The sequence below is a fragment of the Sinocyclocheilus grahami genome, unplaced genomic scaffold, assembly GCF_001515645.1.
Source record: "Sinocyclocheilus grahami isolate Dianchi unplaced genomic scaffold, SAMN03320097.WGS_v1.1 scaffold2.1, whole genome shotgun sequence".
Classification (NCBI taxonomy): domain Eukaryota; kingdom Metazoa; phylum Chordata; class Actinopteri; order Cypriniformes; family Cyprinidae; genus Sinocyclocheilus; species Sinocyclocheilus grahami.
This window is the reverse complement of record NW_015505181.1, coordinates 3853890-3877466: the sequence shown is the minus strand read 5'-3', so window position 1 is coordinate 3877466 and position 23577 is coordinate 3853890. Positions and strand designations below refer to the sequence as shown.

Sequence of the window (23577 nt, the reverse complement as noted above, 5' to 3'; positions counted from 1 at the left end):
CCTCACGATGACAGGAACAAATGCAAAGAGGGGGGAGTCAAGAACCAGCAACATGTGATGGCACCTACGCTCAACTATTACACCAATCCATGGATGTGGTCCAAATGTAGTCGGAAATACATCACAGAGTTTCTCGAGTATGTACACCTGTGATGTTGGCTTCAACTCTCAATCTCCAGTGTCAACATTCATTTGTTTTCTTCTAAACATTCTCAATTGAGATGGAAACAACGTCATCAGTAGCAAATGGAACAGATTAATTTTTTTTGTCTTCTGTCACTTACTAAGAACATTTCTGTTGTTTGTGTCTTGTTTGTTTTGTTTTTCTTCAACTCATTTGTTTATCATTTCTCATTAGCACAGGGTATGGTGAGTGCTTGCTCGATGAGCCAGTTTCTAGGCCATACAGTTTGTCCCAGCAGCTGCCAGGACAGATATACAGTGTCAATAAACAATGTGAGCTGATATTTGGGTCTGGGACACAGGTGTGCCCATATATGGTGAGAAGATCCCTCAGGGAATTGCACAACATTATTTATGGAGATGTTTTTAATAAAACACCATGAAGAGAGTCTGTAGTAGAGCTTGTTAGTAATATAAGTGACATTGCTACATGTGCAGAAAAAAACAGGCGTCGGTGCAAATGCTGTGTGTGAGTGTTTAAGTGTTGTTTAAGCTAACAGTAAGTGTTTGGATGTTGTGCAGACACAGTGCAGGAGGTTGTGGTGCACCAGTCCAGAAGGAGTCCAGCGTGGCTGTCGGACCCACCACATGCCATGGGCCGATGGGACGGAGTGTTCTCCAGGAAAGGCAAGCACTTCAGTACATAAAATTTGAAAATATTTAGAAAAATGCCACTGGGCTCCAATTTTGTTTAGACCACAACAAACTCCAAAATATCTTCTTTTGTGTTAAATGACATGAGTGAGGTTTTGGGGTGAACTGTCCATTTAAAAAGAAGATTTACAGCGTTTTCTATTATGAAGCAATAATACACTTGGCTGGTTGCTTGAGTTTGCTGTGCAATATGTGATTTGTGTGTAGGTCCAAAAGATGTTTTTTGCAGTTGCAAAGCAGATGAAAAGCAGATTCATCAGTGCAACTTCAAACACATTTTTCCTCCAAATAGCGACCAAATCCCTTGCATAATGACACTCGTCCTCACTAATATACTGTTTTGACCCGTTCTCTCTTTTACAATGTTTCCCAGGTTGTGAGCTCAAGTCAGATTTGCATGGTGGTAGTGATTGTGAATGTCAGTGCATCTCTCATGACCGCCATATGAAAAGCATTGCAGATAGCATCACAGAAGGGCAATTTTACATGGTTGCCAGGTATCTCAACATTGAATTGCTGCCATGCATTGTTATTCTCTGAATGTCATATCCTTTCAGTGTGGTATCAAACAGCTTGATGTATCTAGATATGCACAGGATCAGTCTCGTGCAGCTTGTTTTGATTTTCACACTGGGACCACCCATGATATGCGGATTGTCTGGTAATCATTGGGTGAAACTGTTTTACATCTGAGCTTTGCATCACCCAGCTTGACCCATGTGCAGTTTGACGGCGGAATAGTGCTGAAGCTTTGCGCTTCGTTCCATAAAGTTAATTGCATTGAAAAACATTGTCATGAATCATATGAAAGGGGTTTCTAAAGGCCACGATATACTCAGAACGTAGTTCTTTGTTGTTCTTCGTTATGAGGTAAAAAGAAGTGTGACTTTCAGTAAAAATGACAAATGTAATTTCTGCTATAAAGCAGTTTGTTCAGTTGCCATAGACCAATGGTAGTTTGAAGGCGTTTACCAACTGGAGCAAACTTTTCCTTGAAAGTTCACTTTGTCAAGCTGTTTTTAACTCCCGAAACAAACTTTGTTGTTGTTTGTTGAAATTAAAATAGATGAGACAGTAGAATAGGTAATTCAGCCAAACAGATGCTTGACGAGGGCTTTGAGTGAAACAAAACACACTTTGAATTGTCATGTTGTCTGTGTATCAACATCATTCCTTGTCATTCTAGTTGGTGGACTTTATAACATCTTTTCTGTGTTTGCTTTTCGTTTGCAGCATTGTAAACATGGCCTGTGCATCCATAAAGAGCATGCATCTGTTCCAGTTGAAGGGGCCTGGGGTGTCTGGAGTCCCTTTGGCACATGCTCAAGGACCTGCGGAGGGGGAATCAAGATCGCTGTGCGCGAGTGCAACCGACCTGTGTAAGCTGCCGCTCTTTGTAGTCTTGCATCCTCACTGGACTGTGAATTGGCACCAGGTTTCTCAGTGTTCTTTGACAAATGACAGCATCACAGCCATCCCGAAGAAGAATATTCTTCAAAAGAGACTGTATGCTTAATGCACATGTGTAGACAGCAAGTTTTGCTCTATTTAAATTGCAGTCAGACACAAACATCATCAAAAAAAATAGAAAGGACTTTCTAAGAAAGGATTTACAGTTACCATTTATAGTTACTTTTTCTCAATGTGACTATGTGCTCTGTTTATGTGTTTTTATGACATTTAGGCCCAGAAATGGAGGGAAGTATTGTGTTGGACGCAGAATGAAATTACGTTCCTGTAACTCTGAGCCATGTTCCAAGCAAAAGAAAGACTTCAGGGAGGAACAGTGTGCCAGCTTTGATGGGCGGCACTTCAACATCAATGGTCTAACTCCAAATGTTCGCTGGGTGCCAAAGTATAGCGGAAGTAAGGGATTTAGTCCAATGATTGCAAATGGCACAAATTCAAGGGATAGTTCACTCAAAATTTAAAATGTTGTCATTTATTTCTCACTGTCATGTTGTTCCAAACCATTATGACCATATTCTGTGGAACACAAAATATAATAGGTTTTGAAAAATATTAACGCAGGTTTTTTTAAAACAATGAAAGATCATAGTGACCATGTTAAACTCTGAAAAATGACCAAAAAAGGCAGTCATGTCTGTTGCTGTTGCTTTTCTTCCATATATCTTCTATATGTGTTCCACTGAAACAACTTGTAAATAAACAGTTATAATTAGAAATATTTAAAAAATAATAATAGTAAATAAATAATACTAAAACAACACTGCAGATTTCTCACTTGATGTTTGCCAGTAATTTCTGCTCATATGGCCTCAGTATTTGTTGAGGATGTCCCTATAGAATAAGTTTCTCAATTGTTTCAGTTTAAACTAATTGTTAAACTAATATATAATTGCTTTCAGTATGTATAACCCATATTAAACAATTCCCCAGAATTCCCTCATTATTTGAGACATGGTGGAGACAATGATTTCAAAGGTTCCATACTTTCAAAATTAAATTACCAAACCAAATTACATTTTAATTACCTTGGGAATTGTGTAGTACAATATCTATGATGAGAAACATATTATCATTGTCCTAAATACAGTAAGGCTGAAGTCACATGGTATTAACGCTTTCTCATGGCTCTGTGTGCTGTAGTTCTGATGAAGGATCGCTGTACGCTATTCTGTCGTGTGGCGGGCAGTACAGCTTACTACCAACTCAGGGACAGAGTTATTGATGGCACACAGTGCGGGCCTGACACCAACGACATCTGTGTGCAAGGCCTGTGCAGGGTGGGTGCATTTGTGTGTCTGTATGGTGTGAAAAGGCACCTTAAATCAATGAATATCCTGCAGAATTTGAAGAAGTAGTTCTGTATAATCCTGTTCAAGTGTCCTTTGAATTAATTCCACATCCTGTTTCTGCAGCAAGCAGGATGTGACCACGTGTTGAACTCCAAGGCCAGGAGAGATAAGTGTGGAGTGTGTGGTGGGGATAACTCATCTTGCAAGACTGTGCCAGGAACGTTCAACATAGTGCATTATGGTAGGTGACACAGGTTGTCAGTTTAGTGCAGTTCAGATCAGTTCTTTTCATGTTAGTCAAAGTAACCCAGAGTAGCTTAATTCAAATTTAACTTAAATTCACTTCAGGTCCAAGCAGTTCAGTCCAATTACAGACCAAAAGAACAGTAATATATTTACTCTATATTAATCATTTTGGAAGAGCATTTTATTGATTCCTGCTTTTTTTTATAGGTTACAATGTTGTGGTGCGAATTCCCAGCGGTGCTACAAACATAGATGTGAGACAACACAGCTATTCAGGGAAACCAGAGGACGATAACTACCTCGGTAAGGCAAGAAATCATATTAGACGTTAAATACAAAAGCATATGATTTTTTTTTTTCATTTCAGTTGTAGTTCAATGGTAGTTCAGAGGATTTAAATACAAATAACGACTAATAAAAGACTAATAAAATAACATACAATTTTGTGCAGACTACACTTTTATGTGTTAGCATATCTCTCTTTCTTTCAGTAGCGGAAATTTAAATGTGAGATTCTGGAAACGAGATCTAAATTTTGCGGGAACGGTCGGGTCGGGAAGAAAATTATTCTAAGCGGGTGAACAAAGAGTGAATATATAGCGGGAGTGGGTGGGAGCGGAATATAACCTGGCGGGAACAGGACTAAAAAAGTAGTCCCGCGCAGACCTCTACCATGCATCCCTTGTAAAAATGTAATATTTATGTCAAGACAAGAGTCTATAGAGCATGCTATAATTCAGTTAGTGCTGATGCTTTATGCATCATTACAAGACCGTTGTCAAATGGAAAATTGATTTGCATATTCATCATGATCAATTCTTAATTAAATTAATCCTATGGTTTGATGTGCCATAGGTGAACTGATGTCAAGATTTACTGCAAGCTTATTTACAAGAGGCTTTTGTAATTGTTTTCATAAACGTTTTTGTGTTAATGCTGCAGAACTCTACAAACCTAAGGAAATATGTGCTGTTTTCAGCAGATTACTGAGCTGTGCTTGTGTGTTTATTGATATCTTTGCATGCCTATGTGTATTTGGTGCATTTATGTGTGTTTATGTATGAGGACCAGGGGTTGGCCGTTGTAATGTGTGAAGTAGTGAGGAAGTAACTCAGGAAATTAGCTACATAATCACATTAGTGCGCATTTTTGAAGCACACTGACTTCAGTAGAGCAAGATGTGGCCTCTACACAGAATGCTGGATTTCTTTACCCCGATTAGCCTAATCTGCCCTGACTGTTGCTAAATCTGACTGTAAATGAAAATGTTTTATTCCTTAGGTCATGCAGGTCTTGTAGTGAGAGATATTTGTGTTTCAACAAATGGACGCTATTTAATTGACCCATGTGCAGTTTGATGGCGGAATAGTGCTGAAGCTTTGCGCTTCGTTCCATAAAGTTAATTGCATTGAAAAACATTGTCATGAATCATATGAAAGGGGTTTCTAAAGGCCACGATATACAGTGGGGCAAAAAAGTATTTAGTCAGCCACCAATTGCAACATGTGATGGCCCCTACGCTCAACTATTACACCAATCCATGGATGTGGTCCAAATGTAGTCGGAAATACATCACAGAGTTTCTCGAGTATGTACACCTGTGATGTTGGCTTCAACTCTCAATCTCCAGTGTCAACATTCATTTGTTTTCTTCTAAACATTCTCAATTGAGATGGAAACAACGTCATCAGTAGCAAATGGAACAGATTAATTTTTTTTGTCTTCTGTCATGAGGTAAAAAGAAGTGTGACTTTCAGTAAAAATGACAAATGTAATTTCTGCTATAAAGCAGTTTGTTCAGTTGCCATAGACCAATGGTAGTTTGAAGGCGTTTACCAACTGGAGCAAACTTTTCCTTGAAAGTTCACTTTGTCAAGCTGTTTTTAACTCCCGAAACAAACTTTGTTGTTGTTTGTTGAAATTAAAATAGATGAGACAGTAGAATAGGTAATTCAGCCAAACAGATGCTTGACGAGGGCTTTGAGTGAAACAAAACACACTTTGAATTGTCATGTTGTCTGTGTATCAACATCATTCCTTGTCATTCTAGTTGGTGGACTTTATAACATCTTTTCTGTGTTTGCTTTTCGTTTGCAGCATTGTAAACATGGCCTGTGCATCCATAAAGAGCATGCATCTGTTCCAGTTGAAGGGGCCTGGGGTGTCTGGAGTCCCTTTGGCACATGCTCAAGGACCTGCGGAGGGGGAATCAAGATCGCTGTGCGCGAGTGCAACCGACCTGTGTAAGCTGCCGCTCTTTGTAGTCTTGCATCTTCACTGGACTGTGAATTGGCACCAGGTTTCTCAGTGTTCTTTGACAAATGACAGCATCACAGCCATCCCGAAGAAGAATATTCTTCAAAAGAGACTGTATGCTTAATGCACATGTGTAGACAGCAAGTTTTGCTCTATTTAAATTGCAGTCAGACACAAACATCATCAAAAAAAATAGAAAGGACTTTCTAAGAAAGGATTTACAGTTACCATTTATAGTTACTTTTTCTCAATGTGACTATGTGCTCTGTTTATGTGTTTTTATGACATTTAGGCCCAGAAATGGAGGGAAGTATTGTGTTGGACGCAGAATGAAATTACGTTCCTGTAACTCTGAGCCATGTTCCAAGCAAAAGAAAGACTTCAGGGAGGAACAGTGTGCCAGCTTTGATGGGCGGCACTTCAACATCAATGGTCTAACTCCAAATGTTCGCTGGGTGCCAAAGTATAGCGGAAGTAAGGGATTTAGTCCAATGATTGCAAATGGCACAAATTCAAGGGATAGTTCACTCAAAATTTAAAATGTTGTCATTTATTTCTCACTGTCATGTTGTTCCAAACCATTATGACCATATTCTGTGGAACACAAAATATAATAGGTTTTGAAAAATATTAACGCAGGTTTTTTTAAAACAATGAAAGATCATAGTGACCATGTTAAACTCTGAAAAATGACCAAAAAAGGCAGTCATGTCTGTTGCTGTTGCTTTTCTTCCATATATCTTCTATATGTGTTCCACTGAAACAACTTGTAAATAAACAGTTATAATTAGAAATATTTAAAAAATAATAATAGTAAATAAATAATACTAAAACAACACTGCAGATTTCTCACTTGATGTTTGCCAGTAATTTCTGCTCATATGGCCTCAGTATTTGTTGAGGATGTCCCTATAGAATAAGTTTCTTAATTGTTTCAGTTTAAACTAATTGTTAAACTAATATATAATTGCTTTCAGTATGTATAACCCATATTAAACAATTCCCCAGAATTCCCTCATTATTTGAGACATGGTGGAGACAATGATTTCAAAGGTTCCATACTTTCAAAATTAAATTACCAAACCAAATTACATTTTAATTACCTTGGGAATTGTGTAGTACAATATCTATGATGAGAAACATATTATCATTGTCCTAAATACAGTAAGGCTGAAGTCACATGGTATTAACGCTTTCTCATGGCTCTGTGTGCTGTAGTTCTGATGAAGGATCGCTGTACGCTATTCTGTCGTGTGGCGGGCAGTACAGCTTACTACCAACTCAGGGACAGAGTTATTGATGGCACACAGTGCGGGCCTGACACCAACGACATCTGTGTGCAAGGCCTGTGCAGGGTGGGTGCATTTGTGTGTCTGTATGGTGTGAAAAGGCACCTTAAATCAATGAATATCCTGCAGAATTTGAAGAAGTAGTTCTGTATAATCCTGTTCAAGTGTCCTTTGAATTAATTCCACATCCTGTTTCTGCAGCAAGCAGGATGTGACCACGTGTTGAACTCCAAGGCCAGGAGAGATAAGTGTGGAGTGTGTGGTGGGGATAACTCATCTTGCAAGACTGTGCCAGGAACGTTCAACATAGTGCATTATGGTAGGTGACACAGGTTGTCAGTTTAGTGCAGTTCAGATCAGTTCTTTTCATGTTAGTCAAAGTAACCCAGAGTAGCTTAATTCAAATTTAACTTAAATTCACTTCAGGTCCAAGCAGTTCAGTCCAATTACAGACCAAAAGAACAGTAATATATTTACTCTATATTAATCATTTTGGAAGAGCATTTTATTGATTCCTGCTTTTTTTTATAGGTTACAATGTTGTGGTGCGAATTCCCAGCGGTGCTACAAACATAGATGTGAGACAACACAGCTATTCAGGGAAACCAGAGGACGATAACTACCTCGGTAAGGCAAGAAATCATATTAGACGTTAAATACAAAAGCATATGATTTTTTTTTTTCATTTCAGTTGTAGTTCAATGGTAGTTCAGAGGATTGAAATCAAACTTGACAATGTAATAATAAATATTAGAGATGCACTGATAATTGTGGCCAATACGGATGCTGATACTTATTTTCATGTTATATTCATATTAAATTTCAATGATATACTATTTTGTTTAATTAAATAAAAAATAAAACCTAAAAACCTATGTATTTTTTAATAAAATACATCTATAAAATGCTAAATGCTACAAGGGCATCGTACAACATCATAATGTAAAGTATGAAAATAGATAGTTATTTTGAGATTTGATTTTAAGATAATATTGCATTTTAAAAGTTAAGTTATTAGTTTAATTATTTAAAGATTTACTTTAAATGAACATTAGATGTTGGCAAAAGTAATGACAAGCGAGTATATAATTAAATATCCAACATTGCACGATACAATTTAAAATTTTATTCATCTAAAATAAACCGATAACAAAATGGATGGCATCAAAATATCATGCATCCCTTGTAAAAATGTAATATTTTTGTCAGGAGTCTATAGAGCATGTTAGAGTTCAGTTTGTGCTGATGATTTACGCATCATTACATGACAATTGTCAAATGATGAATTGATATGCATACTGATTATGAACAATCCTATTTTAAAATGAATCCTATGTATTTGCTTTGATGTGCCATAAGTAAACCGATGTCAAGATTTACTGCAAGCTTTTCAAGAGGCTTTTGCAAGAGTTTTCATAGACATTTTTGTATTAATGCTTCTGAACTCTACAAACCTAAGGAAACGTGTGCTGTTTTCAGCAGATTACTGAGCTGTGCTTGTGTGTTTATTGATATCTGTGCATGCCTATGTGTATTTGGCTTATATGTGTGTGTTTATGTATGAGAAACAAGGGTTGGCCGGTGTAAAGTAGGGAGGAAAGTAACTCAGGAAATTAGCTACATAATCACATTAGTGTGCATATTTGAAGCATACTGACTTCAGTAGAGCAAGACTGGATTTCTTTACCCCGATTAGCCTAATCTGCCTTGACCGTTGCTAAATCTGACTGTAAATGAAAATGTTTTATTCCTTAGGTCAGGCAGGTCTTGTAGTGAATCAAATTTGTGTTTAAAACAAATGGATGCTAATGCTATTCGATTGTTGATCCTGTCACATGCCTGAATATATATTTGCTTTTTGTGCTTGAATATAAAGAAAATAAAGCATGCATGTTGTTTCATTTTTGTTTTGCAGCCTTGTCCAACGGCCGTGGAGAATATTTACTCAATGGAGATTTTGTGGTCAGTATGTTTAAAGGGGAAGTCAGAGTAGGGAATGCTGTTATTGAATACAGCGGCTCTGACCATGTTGTTGAGAGAATCAACTGCACTGACCGCATAGAAGAGGAGATTATTATCCAGGTAATATGGCTTCAGTGAATTCAATTTAAAATTTTATGTTGTCTTACATTGTGAAATAGTACAACTTCACATTTTAAGAACGTGTCAATCATTTTTGAACTCTTTGTAACATCATACTTTTGGTCTATATGTGATCTTTTCCAACTAGGTGCTATCCGTAGGTAACCTCTACAACCCTGATGTCAGGTATTCCTACAATATTCCGATAGAGGACAAACCTCAGCAGTTTCTCTGGGATGCGTACGGCCCATGGCAGGATTGCAGTCTTTTGTGCCAAGGTGGGTGTGAAAGAAGCAACACATATTGTTTTGTGAAACAGTTGCTAGAAATGTCAGTTTAGAATTTGGTAAACTTGAACCAGACGTTGAATGCTGGCTGGGTCATCCAGTTCAGTGTTTCTTGGAAATTTGGAAAATGCAATGAGGAACTTTCTTTTTTCGTTCTTTGTCTAGATCACAAACATGTGTTTGAACTTGTGTATGTCTTGTGCTGTTTGTTATGTGCATCAGGAGAGCGCAAGAGGAAGATCATGTGCAGTCGTGAGTCGGATCGAGTGGTTGTGTCTGATCAGCGGTGCCATGGCTCTCCCAAACCAGCTGTGATCTCTGAGCCATGCAACACAGACTGTGAGCTCAGGTACATGTCCACATTGACTAGTTTTATAAACTTTTAGTGTCTTGTTTAACCAAAATATACACTAATGTCAAACAGTTTGGAGTTAGTGAGAGTGTGTGTGTATGTGTGAAATAAATTGTGACCCGTGCTGGCAAAATGAGTCGGAATGCGCACGGGCTAATTTTGAGCTACAGGCAAAAAAAGTGATAAATGTTGATTTTAGTAGATTTTGAGGTTTTCACAAAAAACAAGGTTAAGCCCTTGTCTAGCAATCCCAATGCACCAAATAATAATTTTAGATGTTTAATTACCTTTATTTGTAGGTTTTCTGAGAGGAGTACCTTTTCTCTGCTCGCTTCTCATGCTGACTTTCATCCAAAGCGTGCGCATAAAGGCACTTCCGACTGCGCGCGATTTTGCTTTGGTACCTTCAGAAAACTTTAACTCGATTTTTCTCAAAATTGACTTTGCTGACTCTATCAACATCAAACGGGTGTACCTCAGTCATTTTTCGTCTGATGTCAACAAATCATACATCATTCTCAAGGTCTCTTAATGGATAATGTGAACATAAAAATAACTCATTTTTGAAAATTTACTCATTGTGACTCATTTTGCTAGCACAAGTCACAATTATTACTTTTATTCAGCAAAGGCACAATAAATTGATCAAAAGTGACAGTAAAGGCATTTATAATGTTATAAAAGATTTCAATTTCTAACAAATGCTCTTCTTTTAAATCTTCTATTAATTAAAGAATCATGAAAGAAAAATATTAAGCAGCAAAACATTAAGATATGTTTTTTAAGCACCAAATCAGCATATTCAAATGAATTCTGAAGGATCAGTGACACTGAAGACTGAAGTAATGGCTCCTGTGGATTCAGCTTTGCCTTCAGAGGAATAAATGGCGCTTTAAAATATATAAAAATAGAAAACAGTTATTTGAAATAGTAATAATATTTTGCAATATTACAGTTTTTACTGTATTTTATTTTTTGATCAAATAAATGCAGCCTTGGTGAGCATAACAGGCTTCTTTAAAAAAACATTAAACAATCTCACCCAAAATTTTGAATGATAGTTTTTTTTTTATATATATATATATATATATGCAACATTGTGTTTAACCTTGTTGCATTTCTTCAATTTACAGGTGGCAGGTTGTTCGCAAAAGCGAGTGTACAGCCATATGTGGTCTGGGTTTCCGGACTTTGTACATTTACTGCATCAAACAGAGCAGGTTGGATGGGAAAACCCAGAAGGTTGACGACCGGTATTGCAGCAGCCAGAACAAGCCTGAAGACAAGGAGGTGTGCCATGGAGACTGCAACCCTGGTGGATGGGAGTACTCCCTCTGGTCTGAGGTGCGAAAAACCTCATTGGTCTCAAATCAGCTCTTGTTGAACATATTGATGTACTTGTAAAAATGTGGACTGTATATATTTGACATATAACTTACCATGAGTATTTTTTTCTTGGTTATCTAGTGCTCCAGGAGCTGTGGAGGAGGAACACGTCGTAGGAGTGCGGTATGTGGAAAGTCAGCAGAAACTGATGGCGAAAGCAAGTGCAACCCACAAGAAAAGCTCACAGTCCAGCCTTGTAATGAGTTCCTGTGTCCTCAATGGAAAACTGGAGACTGGTCTGAGGTAAACACTGACCAAAGCATCCCTTGAAAATATGGGCAGCATCAAATTTAATCTGAATTCATGCAGACTATGCTTAAACCTTCAGAGTAAAAATGTAGTCGTCCATCACGACTTATCCTAATGCTAATTTGGAATTCATTTTGTAGTGTTTAGTGACATGTGGCAAGGGCTATAAGCACCGCCAGACTTGGTGTCAGTTTGGAGAAGAGCGTTTGGATAACCGTTTATGTGACTCATCCAAACCAGAGTCGGTACAGGCCTGCCAACAGCAAGAATGTGCATCCTGGCAGGTGGGACCCTGGGGACAGGTGAGAGAAACTATTTATTTCATTGCTGTGAATAAAACATTGTTTTGATGCTTCATGTTTAGGTGTGTCAGCTATTACATGAGGTATATTTGATGCTTATGCCTGTGAAATGGAAATTCAAGTGTATTGTGATGAATGCAATGTAATTTCCAGGAGTCAGTGCAGTCATAGATATTGTAAATAGATTATCACAGCTGCAGTGTGGGTGGAAAGCAACCACAAAAATTGAACAAGGTTAGGGACCAGACAAAGAACAGCATTTGGTACTTTTGTGCCGGTGTGTAACACATGTGAAAAATAAACATAACTATGCTGTTTTATAAGGTCTGTGGATCCTTGAAAGGTTTAAAAATGTGTTTCATTTGCTTTTCAGAATTCAAGGCCATGAAAAGTCTGAAACATCTCAGAGAATACTGAAGAAGTATTACAACTGTTTTCTATTTTAATATATATAATTAAAAATTACATTTGTTTCATAATGGCAACTCTGAATTTGCAGCAGCATTACGCCAGACTTCAGTGTCACATGATCCTTCAGAAATCATTCTACTATGCTGATTTCGTGCTTAAGAAACATTTATGATTATGATAATTATTATTAACGTTGAAAACAGTTGCTTGAATATTTTGTGGAGACCATGGTTGTTGTTATTTTTTCTTTCAGGATTCTTAGATGAACAGAAAGTTAAAAAGAACAACATTTAGTCGAAAAGAAAAGAAAAGAAAATCAAGTAATTTCAGAGTATTGAATATAATAGTCTTTTTTTGTGCCTATTGCCAATCATACAGTTGAGCAGAATGTGACACCATACTGGAATGAGAAACTGGAAAAGAGAAAAGAAAGTGCATGCATGTATAGCCTGAAAGGCAGGAAGGAAGTTTCCCAACCAGCATATTTATGACCTACAGTCAATAAGGCCTTGTCTGAAGGAAGAGCAAACACACACACACACACACACGCTGCATCAGGTCATTAATAGGATAATTTTGGAATAATGGTTTGGAATATCTAAATTTTTTTTTTTTTAGAGCTGAAAAAGTCATGACAATTGGTACAATCTTCAATTGATACAACTTCACAAATAACTTTAGTGAAGTAATTTTTGTGAGTGAATCAGTGTTTTGAATCCGTTTACTTCAATGAATTGGCCAAATAGGTACACAAATCTATTTAATAATGATTCATTTATCTGAATATATATATATATATATATATATATAATTAATCATTTAATCATTAACAACTGTAAAGATTAAAGAAATACTTTGGTCAAACTGTGTGGGACCGTGTGTGTGTGCACCTTTAACTTGCGTGTTACATTGTGCGCTGATTCCCTTTACGGGATACGCTGAATAGGCAGCTATAAGCAGGAAATATGCATGTTTAAGTTTGCTTGTATGGAACATCATCAGACTTCAGTGTCAGTTCTCACTCATTTGTGCATATTTTACAGTCATTGCATTGGAGACTGGATGTGTAATGTACAGTACAGTAGCCGCACATCACCAGCAGTGCATGTGTAGCAGCAGTAGATATGGAACGGGTCCGGCAGTGTCCCTTCCATAGGACTGTGAACTCTCGCAGTGCCCTGTCACTCATCCTTTTGCCCCAGAGACCAAAGTGATATCATATCCTGGTCATAAAACACAGTGGCGCTTTGGATCTTGGACACAGGTACATTCTTGATAATGTGATGTATATGAATTATTATTAGTAGTTATTATGCTAGACGCTGTAGTAGGTTCTGTAGATATCCTAGTTAGTAATAGTTGTTCTTTACAATAGTGCAGTGCCACCTGTGGGAAGGGCACCCGGATGCGCTACGTAAGTTGCCGTGACCAGCATGGTGGAGTAGCAGAGGAATCAGCCTGCTCCCATCTTCCAAAACCTCCTGCTAGTGAGGTTTGCTCCATAGTGGCGTGCGGACAGTGGAAGGTTCTGGAATGGACTGCGGTAAATAGAATATACCTTTTTTATTTTAATGTAATGTCCTGATTATTTGCATGCATATTTCAAAATGCTAAAATATTTTATTATTTTCAAGTTTAGATTACTTTTTTTTTTGGACCCCACTGTATTTATTCAGTGTATACAGGTATGTGCAATATTAACATTCCACTGTGTTAGCCAACATTCTTTCAACACTGAAAGTATTTGTATTTTCATTCACAGCTGTTCTACAGTCTAACATCATAGACCATTGACCTTTCTCATTCTGCTCTCATTCTGGTGTTTAGAGCTCAGTTGTAATTGGAAACTGATGAGAGTTCATTTTGTGTGGATTTTGTGTGCAGATGGGGTTCGGTGTGCATACTGGTCACATTTATACAGGAAGACAAGAATTACTATGGAGTAACTGGATTGCTTTAGCCAAAGTCCTCCTGTCTTTAGGCTTTTAAATCGAGACTTTCCAATATCTGAAATATCTGAAAAAGTCAAGCAAGCTAAACTAAGGGGACTATTTTTTTTTTTACTTTCTTTTTCAATTTAAGTAATAGTTCATATCAAAATACAAATCCTGCCTATACATAGATTGGCAGTCATTTTAAGGTTCAAATTAAGTGTGGTAGGTTATCATCTTAATATATGGTGTTATTGTTCAGTGTGTTTTCTGTATAATTATGTGTTTGGTGTGTGTATCTGTCTGTATTTACAGTGCTCCGTATCCTGTGGTCAGGGTACAACTACAAGGCAAGTAGTGTGCATGAACATCAGCGATCAAGTTGTGGATATGAGTGAGTGTGACCCAGATGATCAACCAGCAACAGAGCAGGAGTGTGCCATGCCCCAGTGTCCGTCTCGCTCCAGCGACCACGGGGGCTTTTTACCTAACCCTGATTCTCGGAAAAAAAGGGTTCCCGTCGGACGAACTGACCGTAACAGAACTGGCAGACTTCAGTCTCATCAATGGAGGACTGGACCATGGGGGGCGGTAAGTACCTTTAAAAATTATTATATCTCTGCATGTCAATGATGTTTGATTTACTCCAAAATCTAGTCCTGTTAGAGACCTTTTGCAAACCCAGGAACAGAATGGCAGAGATGGGCACTCGAGTTAGTGACTCGGACTCGAGTCGCATTTTTGTGACGTAGGTATGTGAGTCAGGTATTTCAGAGAGACATGTAAAATGATTGGTGAAGGCAGAAACCAAGAGACGATAAGTAGAGGTAGGCGGGAGTGTGAGGGAGTCAGGAACCAAAAGGAGGGATATGGCAGACAGAACGAGAAAGCAGGAGGCCCCCTGGTTTTAAATCCTCTATTTGCCATAAGGCGCAATGACCCATAACAAGTGATTCCAGCCAGTCAAGCATAAATCAAGCGCACTGGCTCCAGCCATGAAGCCCTACCAGCTTCACCTCTAGAGGCAGGGATCTTCATTACTGAAAATTGATTGTCCTTCCCCACTTCCTCCCTTCCATAGGACTGTGAACTCTCGCAGTGCCCTGTCACTCATCCTTTTGCCCCAGAGACCAAAGTGATATCATATCCTGGTCATAAAACACAGTGGCGCTTTGGATCTTGGACACAGGTACATTCTTGATAATGTGATGTATATGAATTATTATTAGTAGTTATTATGCTAGACGCTGTAGTAGGTTCTGTAGATATCCTAGTTAGTAATAGTTGTTCTTTACAATAGTGCAGTGCCACCTGTGGGAAGGGCACCCGGATGCGCTACGTAAGTTGCCGTGACCAGCATGGTGGAGTAGCAGAGGAATCAGCCTGCTCCCATCTTCCAAAACCTCCTGCTAGTGAGGTTTGCTCCATAGTGGCGTGCGGACAGTGGAAGGTTCTGGAATGGACTGCGGTAAATAGAATATACCTTTTTTATTTTAATGTAATGTCCTGATTATTTGCATGCATATTTCAAAATGCTAAAATATTTTATTATTTTCAAGTTTAGATTACTTTTTTTTTTGGACCCCACTGTATTTATTCAGTGTATACAGGTATGTGCAATATTAACATTCCACTGTGTTAGCCAACATTCTTTCAACACTGAAAGTATTTGTATTTTCATTCACAGCTGTTCTACAGTCTAACATCATAGACCATTGACCTTTCTCATTCTGCTCTCATTCTGGTGTTTAGAGCTCAGTTGTAATTGGAAACTGATGAGAGTTCATTTTGTGTGGATTTTGTGTGCAGATGGGGTTCGGTGTGCATACTGGTCACATTTATACAGGAAGACAAGAATTACTATGGAGTAACTGGATTGCTTTAGCCAAAGTCCTCCTGTCTTTAGGCTTTTAAATCGAGACTTTCCAATATCTGAAATATCTGAAAAAGTCAAGCAAGCTAAACTAAGGGGACTATTTTTTTTTTTACTTTCTTTTTCAATTTAAGTAATAGTTCATATCAAAATACAAATCCTGCCTATACATAGATTGGCAGTCATTTTAAGGTTCAAATTAAGTGTGGTAGGTTATCATCTTAATATATGGTGTTATTGTTCAGTGTGTTTTCTGTATAATTATGTGTTTGGTGTGTGTATCTGTCTGTATTTACAGTGCTCCGTATCCTGTGGTCAGGGTACAACTACAAGGCAAGTAGTGTGCATGAACATCAGCGATCAAGTTGTGGATATGAGTGAGTGTGACCCAGATGATCAACCAGCAACAGAGCAGGAGTGTGCCATGCCCCAGTGTCCGTCTCGCTCCAGCGACCACGGGGGCTTTTTACCTAACCCTGATTCTCGGAAAAAAAGGGTTCCCGTCGGACGAACTGACCGTAACAGAACTGGCAGACTTCAGTCTCATCAATGGAGGACTGGACCATGGGGGGCGGTAAGTACCTTTAAAAATTATTATATCTCTGCATGTCAATGATGTTTGATTTACTCCAAAATCTAGTCCTGTTAGAGACCTTTTGCAAACCCAGGAACAGAATGGCAGAGATGGGCACTCGAGTTAGTGACTCGGACTCGAGTCGCATTTTTGTGACGTAGGTATGTGGGGGCGTGTTAGAATGAACCGTTTTAGGTAGGTGTGGCTGACTCTTAACTTTTATAAAGAATATCTCTTTGGATTTGAGACTTTAGTCTTTGCAACTTTACAGATCTTCTTTATGCACCAAGAGCTTGTAACACTCCAAAGAGAAAGGAAAAATTGAAATCGCATCATATGACCCCTTTAATATTTATATAACTGATATTCAAAAGGCAGACCGCATCCGCACCCCAGCATCCATCCGGACTGTGAGCCGTAACAGCAGCACTATTTTAAGTGACCAGCGTGTCAAAACAGCAGAGCGGATCACATGACAAGCGCTCAGGGTCGTTTATGGTAGATATCTTTCAGCGCTATAGGCTACTCTAGTATTTTTATCTAAAGCTTATTGGCTTCATCACTCTGTCTCCTCTCCACCAATAAGCTGGTGTGTGGTGGGCGTTCTGGCGCACTATGGCTGCCGTCGCATCATCCAGGTGGATGCTGCACACTGGTGGTGGATGAGGAGATCCCCCCTGAAAATTTAAAGCGCTTTGAGTGCCTAGAAAAGCGCTATATAAATGTAATGAATTATTATTATTATTATTATTATAAAGCCAAACGCGCTTTATTCAAGCCCTTTCAGCTCCATGCACTTTCTCTCTCTCCGGACGCACCCCAGCGCGGATGACACGGTTATTTTAACAACAACAGAAACACGGAGAGCAGCAAAATTATAGATTACTTTCACTAAAACACAGCAGAAAAAAAACAATGCTGCAAATATAGTTATTTTTCTTACTATCTATTTATCTATCCATAACCTGTTCAAACCAGATGTGGCAAGACGTTTCTGATCTACATTTAGCATGATTAATCTGTAGGCTAAGAACATTTAAAAATAATCATGTAATTAAAATTGGGAAATTGTTGTTAGATGGCTAGGATAGAACTTAAATTTTGAAACTGCTGGTAATCTTTCTTTTCTGCTCAAGATGAGAACGTTTTGATTATTGTAGACATTTTTAGTAGATAATGCCTTTAAGTAAAATATTAAAATAGTATAGATTTCAGGAGGAAAAGCCTGAACAGAAACAGTATTTGTTTTGTTGTCACATGGCCTCGCATGTATCTAAATGTAAAAATACATTGCGTGTAATTATTATTTTTTTGTCTGGACCTCTGCTTGGAAGAAAATATAGAGGCCGCACCTATTGGAACTTTAATTGTATACCCCTGACTTATATCAAAAATAAATAATTTATTTGTATGGTTTTTGTCACATATTTCCTTATGTGTCATGGTAGATAGGACTCTTATCATAGAATTTGATTACAGAAAAACTGTTTTGAACATGGTAATGGATTAAAACATACGAGTTAGTGACTCGGACTCGAGTCGCATTTTTGTGACGTAGGTATGTGGGGGCGTGTTAGAATGAACCGTTTTAGGTAGGTGTGGCTGACTCTTAACTTTTATAAAGAATATCTCTTTGGATTTGAGACTTTAGTCTTTGCAACTTTACAGATCTTCTTTATGCACCAAGAGCTTGTAACACTCCAAAGAGAAAGGAAAAATTGAAATCGCATCATATGACCCCTTTAATATTTATATAACTGATATTCAAAAGGCAGACCGCATCCGCACCCCAGCATCCATCCGGACTGTGAGCCGTAACAGCAGCACTATTTTAAGTGACCAGCGTGTCAAAACAGCAGAGCGGATCACATGACAAGCGCTCAGGGTCGTTTATGGTAGATATCTTTCAGCGCTATAGGCTACTCTAGTATTTTTATCTAAAGCTTATTGGCTTCATCACTCTGTCTCCTCTCCACCAATAAGCTGGTGTGTGGTGGGCGTTCTGGCGCACTATGGCTGCCGTCGCATCATCCAGGTGGATGCTGCACACTGGTGGTGGATGAGGAGATCCCCCCTGAAAATTTAAAGCGCTTTGAGTGCCTAGAAAAGCGCTATATAAATGTAATGAATTATTATTATTATTATTATTATAAAGCCAAACGCGCTTTATTCAAGCCCTTTCAGCTCCATGCACTTTCTCTCTCTCCGGACGCACCCCAGCGCGGATGACACGGTTATTTTAACAACAACAGAAACACGGAGAGCAGCAAAATTATAGATTACTTTCACTAAAACACAGCAGAAAAAAAACAATGCTGCAAATATAGTTATTTTTCTTACTATCTATTTATCTATCCATAACCTGTTCAAACCAGATGTGGCAAGACGTTTCTGATCTACATTTAGCATGATTAATCTGTAGGCTAAGAACATTTAAAAATAATCATGTAATTAAAATTGGGAAATTGTTGTTAGATGGCTAGGATAGAACTTAAATTTTGAAACTGCTGGTAATCTTTCTTTTCTGCTCAAGATGAGAACGTTTTGATTATTGTAGACATTTTTAGTAGATAATGCCTTTAAGTAAAATATTAAAATAGTATAGATTTCAGGAGGAAAAGCCTGAACAGAAACAGTATTTGTTTTGTTGTCACATGGCCTCGCATGTATCTAAATGTAAAAATACATTGCGTGTAATTATTATTTTTTTGTCTGGACCTCTGCTTGGAAGAAAATATAGAGGCCGCACCTATTGGAACTTTAATTGTATACCCCTGACTTATATCAAAAATAAATAATTTATTTGTATGGTTTTTGTCACATATTTCCTTATGTGTCATGGTAGATAGGACTCTTATCATAGAATTTGATTACAGAAAAACTGTTTTGAACATGGTAATGGATTAAAACATATAAGTATCAGGCTGGATGTACATTAACCTTACATCTTAAAAAAAAAAAAAGCAGATCATAGATCATATATTTTGTCTATAGCCTATAAAATAGCTTCGTAAATAAGAAGATTTTAATACATGAGGATTCTGAATGGGATTTTTTAGCGAGCCATTAAATGACTTGAGACTCGACTCGGACTCGCAATTCATACCGAAATTAACACTGCACTGAAGACTGGTGTAATGGTTGCTGAAAATTCAGCTCTACATCACAGGAATAAATTACATTTTTAAATATATTCAAATTATATTTTACCTTTTAATAATATTTCACAATAATACAGTTTTTCCTTAGTGAGCATAAGAGACTTATTACAAAAACATTTAATAAATCTTTCCGACCACAAATTTTGAATGGTAGTTTATATGGTAGTGAATTCAAAACAACATAAAGACACTTTTAATTATTATTTATGTATTGTTTTTGCCGTTCTGTGTTTCTCTCATCACATTTAATTCAGACTGTTCAGAACTTATCTAAAACATTATTTCTTTTGCCATACCATCAAGAGACAAGAGTATTTTAGCCATAAGTGCATAAAACAAAATATCATTTTCAAAAAAATGGAAAAACCTGCTGCTTGATTCCCAGTCATAATCTTTTCCATCAAAGTTGTCAGTGTTGGTCAATGTTTATGTATTGACGAATATTTTCTGTCAAGACTAATGGGATGTGAAATTGGTCCATTGAGAATGTGCTTGCTAGTGTTTGTGATTGTGTGTGGCCCTTCTCTCATTATGTAGCTTCTGTTTCTCTTTCACATCTCTCAGTGTTCAAGTACCTGTGCTGGAGGATTCCAGAGGCGTGTGGTGGTGTGTCAGGATGAGAACGGCAACCCTGCCAACAGCTGTGATGAAAGCACTCAACCCATAGAGCAGCGCTCCTGTGAGTCCGGCCCCTGCCCTCAGTGGTTCTATGGCAGCTGGGGTGAGGTAAGATACTCTGAATTGAATTGAATTGAATTAATTTTATTGTATTTAATCAAATATGTATATATATATACTACTGTTGAAAAGTTTGGGGTCAGTAAGATTTGTTTCAAGAAATTAATATTTTAATATTTTATTTAGAAAGGACACATTAAAATGTTTAAAAGTGACAGAAAAGACATTCATAATGTTACAAAAGATTTCTATTTCAAATATGTTCTTTTGAACTTTCTATTCATTAAAAATTCCTGAAAATAAATTCCACAAAAATATTAAACAGCACAACTGCTTTTAACATTGATAATAATAAGAAATGTCTCTTGAGCACCAAATCAGCATATTATAATGATTATAAAGGATCGTGTGATATTGAAGACTGGGATAATTTAGCAATGCCATAAATTACATTTTAAAATGTATATATATAGAATAAAGAAAATGTATCGACCCCAAAGTTTGAATTGGTGTATGTATGTAGATGCTATCCATTAACTAAGTAAGATTAAGGTTTTGGTCACATTACACAATTTCCATTTTAATCACACTTTTACATTTTTTATCACATTTACAACCTCATTCAAATGTGTTTTGTATCTGATTTGTACATTTATATATATATATATTTATTATAATATAAAATTGGTTTCAAAGGATTTGAGTAGGATAGACCAAAATATCTTATTTTGTCTATTTGAACGAATCTTTAGAAGTGTCCTTACTCAGGACAGTGCTGTGACATTACATATGTGGTCCAAACTGTCCAAAATGATATCTGTTAATGAAACAAGACTTTCACTCTTTCTTTTCTTTCACCAATACTCTGCTTCTGCCTCCCTAGTGTTCAAAATCCTGCGGAGGAGGGATAAAGACCCGGTTGGTCGCTTGTCAGCGGCCCAACGGGGAGCACTTTAACGATCTGAGCTGTGAAATTCTTGACAAACCACCCGACCGAGAACGGTGCAATACTCAGTCCTGCTCTATTAACCCTGACTGGAGCACAGACCAACAGAGCTCGGTACTCTCGTAACTATTTTAACTTTCTCCCTTCATAAGTTCTCATTCTCACAACATGCCAATGTTTCTTTACACTCAAGACATGAAAAAAACAAACTGAAACTCAGATGGTTTGATTTTTGAGTAAGCAAATAGTTGGTTTTAACGTTTTCTGCTTATCAGCGAGTTTCGGTTGCACTTAAAGATCCACCAAACATGCAGTCAAATATTGTTTTAGAGTTTTATTTCCTGACTGAAAGAGTGAGCATCTCTTTGGCCGATGTGTTTGTTAGATTTTTTCCCTATTTAATTTTCTATGTTAGGTTTCTTTTGCCCAACGCAACTGTACTTTGGATAAATACAAATCATTGTGATGCCCTTTGTTGTGGCTTGTATATAATATAGTATTTTGAATACATGGGCAGCAATACTTGCTCCACTTTAGAGCTGAAACATCTGGCCACAGGCAGTTTACTTTATTATATTGAAACTATCTCCCTGTGTTTTTCTATCGCTCTTCATAATTAGTTTCTCATGATTTTTTTTTTTCAACTATATCTCACATGAACTCAGCTAGTCATTGACCTTTTTCAAATTTATGATGGTGCTTTTTCAGTACAAGGGAGACTTTATGTGACAATCTGTGTATAGTTGCTATATTTTTTTATATTTAAGGTAACTTACAGAAGTACAGTACATTTTTAAGTAAATACAAAAAGTTGTGACGTAAACTGAAATCAAATGTACTTGTGTGTCATTTTATGTCTGTTGATTTGTTCTGCAATTGTAATATTTTTCTAGTTTATTTACAAGATCAGTATTGTTTAAATTTTGTGTCTAAAGCAACAAAAACCATGTTCTAGTCTAGTGTGTAAAATTTCTTATTGTATTTCCCTCAGACCCAGGGAAGGCCAGTTTTTTTTGTTTTGCTTGTTGGCCAGCTACTTGTGTCTACCTCATTCTCAATGAAGAGTCCCACATACTAGCGGTGCAACGGATCACAAAACTCACGGTTCGGATCATATTACGGATTTTGAGTCACGGATCGGATCATTTTTTGGATCAGCAAAAAAAATTATGAAATAAAATAGTACTCACTGCACAAGTTAAATACAGATTAATCTTTGTTAGAGCTGTGGTGTTATTTGATTAGCAGACAGAAACTGCTGGCTGCTGTCTCTTTAAGACCAAATGCACGGACCTAATACTGACACACATCCGGTTTCTTTCTCAGCTGTTTACGTTCACTTAAGACATAACCGACTGTGTTTACTAGAATACTTGCCAAAACGGGTATTTTAACATAACTTTGTGTGTATGTAAAAGAGGAATCAATTCGGTGTTCACGCCGTGTCTCTCTCTCTCCGCGTGTGTGTGGCAGCGGCCGAGCGCACAGAAAACAGCGCTCAAGTTAAAACTGCTTGAATGTGTAAGCTGGCAAGACAAAACATGTGCAAATGATAAACTTTCACTCTATGATGGTTAAACTTAATAGTTAATCCGCGAATCACATACGTGCCGAACCGTGCATCATCCGTTGCACCCCTACCACATACATTGATCTCTAATCTCTCATGGATATAGTAGTATATATTTAAAGAATCATACAGGTGTTCAAAATCCTGCGGAGGAGGGATAAAGACCCGGTTGGTCGCTTGTCAGCGGCCCAACGGGGAGCACTTTAACGATCTGAGCTGTGAAATTCTTGACAAACCACCCGACCGAGAACGGTGCAATACTCAGTCCTGCTCTATTAACCCTGACTGGAGCACAGACCAACAGAGCTCGGTACCCTCGTAACTATTTTAACTTTCTCCCTTCATAAGTTCTCATTCTCACAACATGCCAATGTTTCTTTACACTCAA

At 37.6% G+C, this 23577-nt stretch overlaps 1 protein-coding gene across 1 annotated transcript in view; it reads left to right on the top strand.

Moving 5' to 3' along the window:
- The window catches only part of adamts9 (ADAM metallopeptidase with thrombospondin type 1 motif, 9), a 31570-nt gene extending 9613 nt beyond the window's left edge, over positions 1–21957 (top strand). Inside the window, exons 9-28 of the mRNA XM_016232948.1 lie at positions 1–137; positions 359–500; positions 706–810; positions 2071–2216; positions 2522–2703; positions 3448–3584; positions 3720–3837; positions 4050–4145; positions 9303–9469; positions 9618–9747; positions 9979–10105; positions 11242–11452; positions 11576–11737; positions 11884–12045; positions 13832–13948; positions 15469–15576; positions 15688–15855; positions 16559–16834; positions 20560–20721; positions 21557–21957. The exon at positions 1–137 is cut by the window's left edge and continues 10 nt beyond it. Coding sequence (XP_016088434.1) covers positions 1–137; positions 359–500; positions 706–810; positions 2071–2216; positions 2522–2703; positions 3448–3584; positions 3720–3837; positions 4050–4145; positions 9303–9469; positions 9618–9747; positions 9979–10105; positions 11242–11452; positions 11576–11737; positions 11884–12045; positions 13832–13948; positions 15469–15576; positions 15688–15855; positions 16559–16834; positions 20560–20721; positions 21557–21745 — 3042 coding nt within the window. The 3' untranslated portion in view covers positions 21746–21957. The remainder of the gene's footprint in view (positions 138–358; positions 501–705; positions 811–2070; positions 2217–2521; positions 2704–3447; positions 3585–3719; positions 3838–4049; positions 4146–9302; positions 9470–9617; positions 9748–9978; positions 10106–11241; positions 11453–11575; positions 11738–11883; positions 12046–13831; positions 13949–15468; positions 15577–15687; positions 15856–16558; positions 16835–20559; positions 20722–21556) is intronic.
- The last annotated feature ends 1620 nt before the right edge of the window (positions 21958–23577 follow it).